The sequence below is a fragment of the Neomonachus schauinslandi genome, chromosome 5 (genome assembly GCF_002201575.2).
Source record: "Neomonachus schauinslandi chromosome 5, ASM220157v2, whole genome shotgun sequence".
Taxonomy (NCBI): domain Eukaryota; kingdom Metazoa; phylum Chordata; class Mammalia; order Carnivora; family Phocidae; genus Neomonachus; species Neomonachus schauinslandi.
The window spans coordinates 116,484,732-116,496,818 of NC_058407.1; the positions used below are offsets into that span (position 1 = coordinate 116,484,732).

At 35.6% G+C, this 12,087-nt stretch overlaps 1 protein-coding gene across 1 annotated transcript in view; it reads right to left on the bottom strand.

Annotated features, from left to right (window-relative positions):
* ARMC3 (armadillo repeat containing 3) overlaps positions 1–12,087 on the bottom strand; it is an 89,890-nt gene that overhangs the window by 76,723 nt on the left and 1,080 nt on the right. The window contains exon 2 of the mRNA XM_021696750.2: positions 9,616–9,664. Coding sequence (XP_021552425.2) covers positions 9,616–9,664 — 49 coding nt within the window. The remainder of the gene's footprint in view (positions 1–9,615; positions 9,665–12,087) is intronic.

Consider the following 12,087-nt stretch of genomic DNA (forward strand, 5'->3'; position numbering starts at 1 on the left):
CCTTCTGTCTTCTCATCAAATCAATTTATTTATTTTTAAGATTTATTTATTTGACAGAGATAGAGAATACAAGTAGGCAGAGCAGCAGGCAAAGTGAGAGGGAGAAGCAGCTCCCCGCGGAGGAAGGAGCCCGATGTGGGGCTCGATCCCAGGACTCTGGGATCATGACCTGAGCCGAAGGCAGCCGCTTAACCGACTGAGCCACCCAGGCACCCCTCATCAAATCAATTTAAAATACCCAAACCATGAACAGACACTAGAAATTTCTTTCTTTGCATTTGTGCTCAAGCATCCAAGCATTCTAAGAGAATGTTAAACTACAGGGAAAATTAGTATTACTGTAAATTCATGATCAACAAATTCACAAGAGCCTCTGCACATATTTTTCTATTGTGTTAAAGAAAATGTGTCTCTTACTATCTCAGGAAAATATCTAATGTGTGCTTTGGATTTTTAACCCATTCATCTTTAATTCACTCATTCATTCAATAAACACTCATTCAACCCCTAATAAGTGCATTATACTGAGAAGAGTGCATTAAACAGGATAACCAAGTCCCCCATTCTCATAGAACATACATATTCCCAGTTATGTCATACCATTAATCATCCCTTTTTTCTCTTGAGTAGTCACCTTCCTCCTAACAATTAAATTATTCCCATTACTTCGTTTGAGTCCACTTTACAGAGGGCCAATTTAGATTCAGTAAAATGCACCTAACTATGATGAGTTTTAATAAATGTATATATATGTATAACCAATGATATGTGGAACTTTCCATTACCCCAAAATATTTGCTCCCACCTCTCTGCAGTTGATTCCCTTTCCCATATCCACTCTAGGCAACCACTGATCTGCCTTTCACTATAGATTAACTTTGCTTAATACGAAATTATTACATCGGTACCCTTTATGTATGGCTCCTTTCATTTGGCAGAACGCTTATGAGATTCATTCAGATTGTTCCATGTATCAGTGATTCATTCCTTTTTACTGATGAGTGATATCTCATTGTATGAATACAACACAATTTGTTTATCCATTCAATTAGCTGATGGACCTTTGGGTTGTTTCCATTTGGGACCATTATGAATAAAGCTGCAATGGGCATTTTCATATAAGTCTTCTTGTAGATATATGCTTTCATTTCTCTTCAGTGAATACCTAGGAGTAGAATTTCTGGCTTGTCTGGTAGTGAATGTTTAACTTTACAAAAAAAATAATTTTTTTTCCAAAGTAGTTTTACTATCTTGTGTTCCCACCAGCAATGTATCTGTATCCAACAATAGATATCTCTTCACTTATTTGTCTTCTTTGTCTCAGCAATGTTTTATAGTTTTCAGCATATAAGCATTGCATTTATTTTGTTAAACTTATCTCTAAATATTTCATTATTTTTGATGCTAATGGCAAATGATATCTTTTTTTCTTCATGTATTTTAAACAAGTGTGATTAGGTGAACAACATTTAGGATCATTTTTTCTCTTACAAATGAACCTTTTCATTAAGATGATATGTATCTTTTTCTCTGGTAATATTATTTGCCCTGTAATATAATTCATCTTGTATTAATATAGGCACTCCATCTTTCTTATGATTATTTCAGTGTATCTTTTACCATATTTTTACTTTTAACCTACCCATATCTTTATATTGAAAGATTTCTTGTAGACAGCTTATAGTTTGGATCTTGTTTTTTTATTCAGTTTGACAATCTCTCACTTTTAATTGGAGTATTAAATCATTTACATTTAACATAGTTACGGATATGATTGGGTTTTAATGGACCATCCTCTTAGTTGTTTTCTCTTTTTCTGATTTAGTCCCTGGTTCCTCTTTTCCTGTCTCTTTTTAGTATCCAATTTTATCTCCTCTATTGGCTTATGAACTGAGTTTTCTTCTGATTATGGGTCACATATTTCTTTGCATATATAATAATTTTTATTGGCAACTAAACATTGTGAAAATTATGTTGTTGAGTGTCTGGATTCTTTTGGGGGGTTTCTCTTAAAGGATGTTGAATTTTGTTCTGCTAGACAGTTGTTTTATTTATGCTTCAGCTTGATCTATTTAAGGCCTGTTTTAAAGCCTTATTACAGCAGGTCTGGGGAAGCCTTTGCTCTAGGGCTGGATTAGCCATACTACTACTAAGGCATGACCTTGCTGGGGGCTCTATTTAATACCCCAGATGTTCAATAAGATCTCTCCAATCTTTTGGATCAAAACCAGAATGTCTTCCAGACCTGTATGAGTCTAAAAATCATGCAGCTTACATCTCCCTGAGAGTTGTTCATGCCTGTTCTTTGTCATGAGCATGAGTTTCACCCTGTGCAGCTTAGACTTCAAAGAATCAAGGGGACAATTAACAAAATTTCTGGAGCTATTTTTTCTATGTATTTCCCTCCTCTCTGGCACTCTGCCCTGCAAATTCCAGCCACCTTAGCCTCTCTAAACTCTGGCTTCTCAAAACTTCCTTATTTTAAAATAAAAATAATCTTTCCCTGGATGTTAATCACCTTCCAGATGCTATCCTATGCCTCCTTCCCTTTCAGTCAAAAATTTTAGGAACTATTGATTTTTCTCCATTTTCTCCCTCTCACACTTCCTGCTGAACATCTCTAAACTGACTTTTTTTTTTTTAAGATTTTATTTATTTGACAGAGAGAGACACAGTGAGAGAAGGAACACAAGCAAGGGGAGTGAAAGAGGGAGAAGCAGGATTCCCGCTGAGCAGGGAGCCCGATGCGGGACTCGATCCCAGGACCCTGGGATCATGACCCGAGCCGAAGGCAGACATTTAATGACTGAGCCACCCAGGCACCCCTAAACTGACTTTCATCCTCATCAGTTCACCAAAATAGTTCTAAGACCATCATCAGTGATCACCATGTCACCTATCACTTCTTGACATTTTTATTTCATTTCTAGAGAATTAAAATAATAAATAATACTTGAAACTGTAGAAGCCTAGGGCTTACTTTAATTATCAGGCCTCCAGCTTTCTGGATAAATTTTTTATTGCTTTTTATTCATGGTAGTTTGGGTATTGAAAATCCTTGTTTTTTGTTGTTGTTGTTTGGGGGGGTTGTTTTGTTTTGTTTTTTTCACAGCTATATTCCTCTGAACTTCCCTATAATAGCACTTAATACATTGCATTGTTTCTTTAGTGTATGTGTCTTCTTCAGTATGTTTACCATCACTTACTCAGTTGTTCAAGCCAGAAACTTTGAAACATCTCCCAACTCCTCTTCTTCTCACACCCCATGTGCAATCCATCAGCAAATCCTGTCATCTCTACCCTCAACATGGATCCCCATTTGGCCACTTCTTGCCTTCTCCATAGTTACCATCTGGGCCTAGCTGCATAGTTTATGGCTCCTCTGTAGTAGCCTCCAAATTGGTCTTCCAGTTTTCACTTTTCTTTCACATTGTAGCTAGAGTGATCTTATGCGTTTTGTTTTAAACATAAATGAGATGTTGCTAATCCTCCACTTGTAACCTTCCACTGGATTCCCCTTTTTGCACATTAGAAAAAAAAAAATCGAACCTCCTTAATACAGCCAAAAAGGCCCTACATAATCACCACCATCCCACTACCTTTGACACCTACCTCCTATTCCCTTGCTTTCTAATTTCCAGCCATACCAACTTTCTTGGCATTCCTCACACACACTAAGTAAGGCCTTAGTTATTATTCTCTGGCTGGGGTGCTCTCTCCAGATATTTGCATAGCATACTTCCTCATACCATTTGTCTTTCTTAAGTGTGACCCACTGGGAAAGCTTGCCCTGACATGGATTTTATTTAAAGTAGCCTGATCACTCTCCATCCTTATAACCTACTTTATTTTTCCTCATTGATCTTATTGCTGTCTGAATTCTATTATTATTTGTTAAGTGACTGTTTCCCCCAAATATTCTATATTTGCTATTCTGGTACTTCAATATTTTTAAAGCTGACTTTATAAGTATGTGAATAAATATGCCATGTTAAAACAAGGAATGTCATGACACAATGACTACAATTGTCAAAGGAGTACATGAAAATATATTTAAACTAAAACTATCATAAACATCTTTAATCCTTCTTTAATCGTTGAGAAAACACTTCAGTATTTTGCCATGTCTTCTGGTCATCATTAAGAAAAAGGTGATATGGGGTACAAGAAGCTTAAAAGGAAGATTCAAACTGTGAGAGTTACAATCTAAAGAGTTGTTAAAGGCGGAGAAATACCAATATTTGGCAGAGAGCGGAGAAACTTGGCATGACATTTGTTTCTCCTACAGAGCCTACAGCATTATAGTAATTTTTTATTAAAAAAAGGTGCTGAGAATAAAATGATAGCTATAACAGAATGCCACACAACTATATAAATAATACTGTGCTGTAATTACATAACCCATCTGCTTTCCTGTGAGGAATTCACAGTCACCAACAAGCTGGTTGTGAAATTATAATTTCACACTCTATACAAAATAAATGATGAACAAAAGTTATTTATAGAAAGAGTGAAATAAAGGGGAAGGATTTTGGCTAAACTTTAAATTTTAAGCTCAGTCAATTAGAGAAGCCATAGACTTTATATCTCTGTTAAGGAAACAGATTGTCTAGAATAGTGCTGCCCAGTTCTGATTCTTCATCATCCGATGCAGCAGTCACAAGCCATGTGGGGCATTTGAGCACTTGAAGTGTAATGTGACAGGAACTGAATTTTTCATTTAATTTTTAGTTGTTGATTTTGATTGATTTTACTTTAATTATTATAAATTTAAATTTAAATAACCACATGTGGCTAGTGACTACTGCATTAGCACAGGTCTAAAAGAATACAAAATTATAAAGTTGAACTCAGTGAAAGTATATAAATCATGACAGTTTAGTGATTTTTATGGTACCAATAAGGGCAAATAAAAGGCTTGTTTGATGTCGATTGGAATGTGTTTACTATATCAGTGGTCTCAGATCACAAGGAACCAATTACACAGGAAAAGAGAGACAGATAAACAGAAGGAAGCAGACTACCACTCTAATACAAACTTTTAGTAGAGAACATCTAGACATCAGTTAAAATCTGCTAAAAAGTGTAAAAATTAAAATGAAAACAGCTAACATGGTCTCTAGTCTTCTTTACGACCTGAATTAAAGTAAAGGTTTAGAGCCAGGTAAGCAAGCTGATAATTGTTTATACAGTTTTGTATATGTTTATTAATTTATACTAATTTTTATTAAGTCATTACATCTTGTTTATCTGTGATGAGAGCGAAAGACAGAAAAATAAATTCCCATAAACCTTCATTTCTGAAATAAGTCCGTTTTGGCAGTAGGTGACAGAGCGTCAAGGGTTGCATTCTGCGGTTGATGAAAGTGTCCTGGAGAAACAAGACCCTGGAGACATCCCACTCCTTCAAGGAACTGGGTTTGGTTGCCCAGGTGAGGGAGCAGATTCTGCTAGTGCCTGTCACTCTGACTCAGTACTCACAGAGCTCAGCTCCCCAGATGCACTGAACTACGAAGAGAAGGTGCTGACCCATTAACATAAATCTTCGGGTAACTTGATACTTACTAAGATTCCAGAACCATAGTCCCTTATGAGTTTAGATGCTGTGGATTTATCCACTTAAATGCGATTTCCTCTGAAATATTAAGAAAATAAACATTCCATGCTCATAAACTTGAAGACCTGACCGTGAATCATGTCGGCCACACCTCAGGCCACCAGGAACTTCAGTGGCCATCTGGTCTTCCACAGTTGATCTCCCTGCCTCGTTTGACAATTCATAAAAATTCTAAAGTTTTACAGAGTGATGAAAAGCACCCTCAACTACATCATTCAAAATAACAACTTCTACTAAGTTCTTATCTAGTGCCAAGCACTGTTCTAAGCATCTTATATTTATCTAACCTTGCCTCACTGCTGTGAGTAGTTACGAAGTGGGTATCAGTTCATCCTCCCTGGAGAGTAAAGAGGTTGGGAACTTTGCCCCAGATCATAAATGGTAGATGATGGAGTAGAGATTCAGTTTCTGGTAGTATAACTCGGAGCTTATATTCTTAGTCACTGAATATCTTGCCTTATATTAAATATTGTCTATTAAGGTCATTTGCTAGTAACTCTCTTATGCAATCACTCCACAGAAAGTTTGCCTTTTATTTAAAGCATCACAAACAACCTTTCAGCCAGACTTAGAAATGATGTGGAGAGGCAGAATATAGTTGCACTGCTCATTCAAGCTATATCTTCCCCACATCCAAGCTAGTGGTCACTTTCATGAGAAGGAATGGAGGTCAATACAGCATATAGGCATATATCAAATGTATGCCTTGACAATGAGAAAATTAAGAAAAACAAAGGGAGCTTTATTTTGACCATATAACTGAACATTCTTCTTTCTGTCCCCATAACCCATTTTAAATAGTAGATGAAAGACTAATAAAAATACAAATCTTTGGAAATAATGTTTTTAGGAACTCTATAAGGAAGTTATTATTTGACACAGGAAAGTTTATTTTCTTAAGCGGTTATATATTCATCTTTTAAATTTGGTCTTCCTTTAAAATTTGTACAAGAAAACTTTTGTAGACTTTGAAGAGGTACACCTTGGAAAAAATTTCAAGTTCAGATAGTTTAAATTGTGGCATACTGTTTTGAAGTATTTGATTTTGTAAGATAGAAAGTAGTTACATACTTTCACACTAATCTATCAGCTTTATTAACATAAAGTCAGAGTAGTGAGAGAATGGAAGGACCTTGAGGAAAGGTAATAGTCAAGGACCATTGGTAACTGTCGCATGCCTTTTTTTTTCCCCCTTGGTCTCACTCCATATTTTTTAAAGTATAATTAACATACAGTGTTATATTAGTTTCAGGTGTACAATATAATGATTCAACAATTCTATACATTTCTCAGTTCTCAAGATAAGTGTACTCTTTAATCCCCTTTATCTCATCCATCCCCCACTTACCTCCCCTCTGGCAACCACCAGTTTGTTCTCTGAATTTAAAGTATGTTTTTTTTGTTTGTCTCTTGTTTTGTTTGTTCATTTGGTTTTTTCTTAAACTCCATGTATGACTGAAATCATTAGGTATTTGTCTTTCTTTGTCTGACTTACTTCATTTACAATTATACCCTCTAGATCCTTCCATGTTGCTGCAAACAGCAAGATCACATTCTTTTTATAGCTGAGTAATATTCCATTGCACATATATATATGCCACATCTTCCTTATCCATTCATCTATGGAGGGATACTTGATGCAAACCCTATCAAAATACCAACAACATTTTTCACAGAACTAGAACAAATAATACTAAAATGTGTATGGAACCACAAAATATCCCAAATAGCCAAAGCAATCTTGAGAAAGAAGAACACAGCTGGAGTTATAACAATCCCAGATTTCAAGATGTACTACAAAGCTGTAGTCATCAAAACAGTGTGGTACTGGCACAAAAATAAGACACATAGATCAATGGAACAAAATAGGAGGCAAGAATATAGAACGGGGAAAAGGCAGTCTCTTCAACAAATGGTGTAGGGAAAACTGGACAGCTACATGGAAAAGAATGAAACTGGACCACTATCTTACACCATACACAAAAATAAACTCAAGTGGATTAAAGACCTAAATACGAGACCTGAAACCATAAAACTCCCAGAAGAAAACACAGGCAGTAATTTTTTTAAAACTGGCCATTACACATGCTTTGGCTGTCCCTAAGGCTGTTGTGAACTGCTAGATTTCTGGTAACACTAGGATTAAAACCGTTTCTCAAGTCCTTGATTGTGCCCCACAAGGTCTAGAGTACAGAGGACAATGCAAGCAAGATGTTGCAAAATCATAGAAAGTGTATTAGACAAATATATCTATTGCTTAATAGTCCCTTCCTTCCAATTGTAATTAGACAGTCTTTGTCAGCAAGCTCTGTGTTCCTTAGTCCACTTTCCGGTAATAAGATGTCAATAACGTTATTGTGCGGGGCACCTGGCTGGCTCAGTCCATGGAGCATGTAACTCTTGATCTTGGGGTTGTGAGCTTGAGCCCCATGTTGGGTGTAGAGATTACTTAAAAATAAAATCTTGGGGCACCTGGGTGGCTCAGTCGGTTAAGTGTCCAACTCTTGATTTAGGCTCAGTTCATGATCTCAGGGTCCTGGGATGGAGCCCCTGTTGGGATCCTCATTTAGCAGGGAGTCTGCTTGAGATTCTTTCCTTCCCCCTGCATGCTCACTCTCTCTCTCCCCCTCAGATAGACAGATAGATAAATAAAATCTTTAATAAAATAAAATAAAATCTTTAAAAAGTGCTACTTTGCAAAAAAAAGTAGTAATGCAAACTTAGAATGCAATGAAAAAAAAAAAAAACAAGAGAATTTGGAATGTTTTAGGAGTATGTCCAAAGGGAGAGCAACTAGAATGATGAAAATGCATCATGAACCACAATAACCATCTATCTCTGCAAAGCTTTCCTAGACCTGGGCAGACAGATGTTTCTGCAGCCTTTATTCCTAACTGTACTGAAGGATCATACATAAGAAGTTACATAAGGGTGTGTGTGTGTGTGTGTGTGTATGTGTGTGTGTCAGAGTCTAAAGGAGTCCCATAATAATAAGCCTTATATACTAGTGTTAACTGTGTGCCAGGTACTGAAAACTTGATGTGCTTTATTTCATTTTAATTCATACAACAACCAAAATGAGTTGGACATTACAATTTGCATTGAGGATTTTTTTTTTCTGAACTGAAATAACTCAGCCGCATTTGGCAACTGTGCCAAACAACACAGCTCATGAGAGGCAGAGCTGAGACATAGCTCACATCCGTAACCACACAGCTCCAGTGCTGTTGGGAAGATACTGCACTAAGCTCAGCCTCCCTCAAACTATAAAATCCTACGAGTCTACTGACTGACTATAAGCATTTTTTTTCATTCGCATTTTATTTGAAGAAAATTACACCAAATGTCTGTTTCAAAATAAGTTTCTAAACTGAAAATTGTCCAAGTTCATTTTCTATTTTTAACACAATCTTTTGGTAATTCATAAACTTTAAAGAAATAAGATAAAACCATGCTTTTAAAAGAGAGACAGGGTTTTGTGTTGTAGGCAATGCATTACTCAAATATTTGGAATAGAAAAAGAAGATGAACCCACACTTTTCTCTCCATAGAACTGGAAAATACAAGACTTCTGATGTCCAAGTGGTCGTCTTCAGACAACCTTATTATACCTATCTAGTAGCTATAGCATAAACTCTAGTTAATTTTGAAAATTCACTTGGATGATTAACATTAATGACAGGCAAGCAAATATAAATTTAAAATATTTAAAAGAACAAACCAAAACTATTTGTTCATTAACTAGGCTTATAAACATGCCATCCACATACTGGAAAAGCTAATAATTACTCTCTAATTGTGCTAATTATGTAATGACAACATTGTAAATGTTGTTTATATAATGTTAGATTTCTCTAACTAATCTTATCATTAGTCAGACTTTGGACTTCTGCCACTGTGTACTCATGCATATACTGGTATGTGCCAAACTGTTTGAACAATTTATTTTTAAAACTGGTTGTTAATGTGCTACTATAATATTCAAATCAGAAACTTACCACATCCTTAGGAGGAGGTTCTGCTTCCTTCTTTATCTTTTTACCCATTCTGGAAAAATAAATAGTTAAAAGTGTCATTTGTAAAGGGGCACCTGGGCAGGTCAGTCAATTAAGCATCTGACTCGATCTCAGCTCAGGTCTTGATCTCAGAGTTGTGAGTTCAGACCCCGCGTAGAGCCCACTTAAAAAAAAAAAATTGTCATTTGTACATCGTATATCCGATGTACAAACCTCTCAGTTGCCTATGCCCTTAGAAGGAGATTCATTTCCTTATTTTGATTTTACCTAAAAACAGACTATGCAGTACTTGTAGAAATTATCGTACACGTACAAATATGTTACCTACATTCCTATTTCAGATCCTCAAATTTTAAGGAACTTATTGATAAGATTGTTGAGCATTAGTCTGGCTTCCAGTTCGTAAGAAAGAGAATACATTAGTGACATAACTTTTACTTACATAACAGGAAACAGTTTACCATGCTTACAGCTCACTTATGGAGGGCTTGGGAGACTAAATCCAAGTTACTTTTGAGATCTGCAAGAATGTTTTGCCACAAAGGGATGGATTTTGTCTGGTTTCTGCACTGATCTAACCCAACAGTGTCTGGTACATAAATAGGCATTTGATATTTATAAAAATCATTAACTGTTTTTCCTGGGAGTATGATTTTATGAATGATACCCAAGACATAACCAACTGCAAACTAACATTTGTGTCATTTTCCCAGATAACCAAAAGTTTTCTCTAATATAATCCATAGCTCATTAAAACAAGTAATTGAGAATCTGAAGAGATGTATTCTGGGGAAATTGGAGTTATTGCTTGCAAGACCCTTTTCCACCTGCCTCTGTATGGAAAAATGTGCAGTAAAAATGCCTGTGCAGGAAAAATGTCAAAGCGTTGGTACTCATAGTTGATACACCACAGAGGAGTAATTCCACCTGGGTACAGAGATCTTTCCAACATGTTAGTGACTGTTAGAATAACCCCAGAAATCTTTTGAATTTTCTCCAATGAGAGTTTATGCTTGGTATTTGTGCAATCTCAAACGGTATAAACTAGTCTCAAGGAAATTACTATAGTTTCCAGAGAAATTCTGGGAAGTCGAAAATCCTTGGAGAGAATCTACATCAGGGTTAATTCAGATAGTTTGTCAAGGCACAAATGTAACTCCTAGCATTAGAGACACTGACCAGAATTTATCACATATTTTATAAAGACACATGTACATAGAAACTCCTAGGGACTTCTGACAGACATCCAGGTCCCTAATTTCGGGTCACATACATTTCAAGATCTTTGAGGGCCTGCGCAAGTTTATGCTGTGATGCACTACCTCACATTATATCCAATATATTCAACATTAAAATGTACCCACATTCTCCATTAAATACAATTTTCATCATAAAAAGTTTTGAAATTAAGCATTTGAAATTATTCAGCAGTTTGTACACCTGGAAATTCTTACAAAATGAGAAAATTGTTTTCAAATGTAATTTAATATTAATAAAAAACATTTAACATTAATTTTTCAATTTTCTTTTCAGATTTTAGAGGCAATATTTTTTTCAAAATTCAAACATCTTTCATAGATGCTTAAAAAGCACAGACCCTAGACTTTGTGTCTATAATATTCCAAGCAGATGCATAGAAACTATTCTAAACAAATGAAAATCTATCCTATGACTAATCTCTAGGAAAAAGAAATTTCATAGCTCTTTGCAACCAATTCCAAGATACAGCAGCCTTTGACTTACATAAGAACTGCTTATGAATAATGTTTGAGAAGGAACTGAATTACACCTACACAAAGTTACTGTAGGTCATCTGATTTTCACTCAGGAACTTATTTTTTCCCATTTCAGGATAGTGGCTTTGAATAATTGCATATTGAAGAGTATAGAGGTTGGAACAGCCTTAACACAAGATTAGAGCAATGAAGCTCATCTTAGGCAATACCGTGAAGTAGGAAGCATTTGGTTTGTTTTTATTGCCAAATTGAACATAATAGTTAATGGGGGAGAAAGTATACAACTGACAAAGAACCAGGGCAATGAGCCTCAAAGATAACCCTAAGGTGTTTTTTTTTTTTAACTTTGTAAATTCAACATTTCACTTAAAAGCAACATGATACAACCAAATTACCTCATATTGTTTTATTCTTTAAAAATGTGTTTTCTTCTAAAGCTTCAGAGGTGTCAAATTAAGAAAATAAATACCTTTGACTGTTTGAAGCAAACCCGCTTTCCTTGACTCTTTTACCACCTGCCCATTGATGTTTTTTTATTGTGCTAAAATAAACATACCATAAAATTTACCATTTTAATCATATTTAAGTGTATAGCTCTGTGTTTACTGTCCACTTATAGAGGTAATACATTTCATTACAGAAAATTTGGAAGACAATGAAGGGCACATAGGATAAAAAAAAAATCACCCAGGAAAGACTCAGGGAGATCAGCACTATT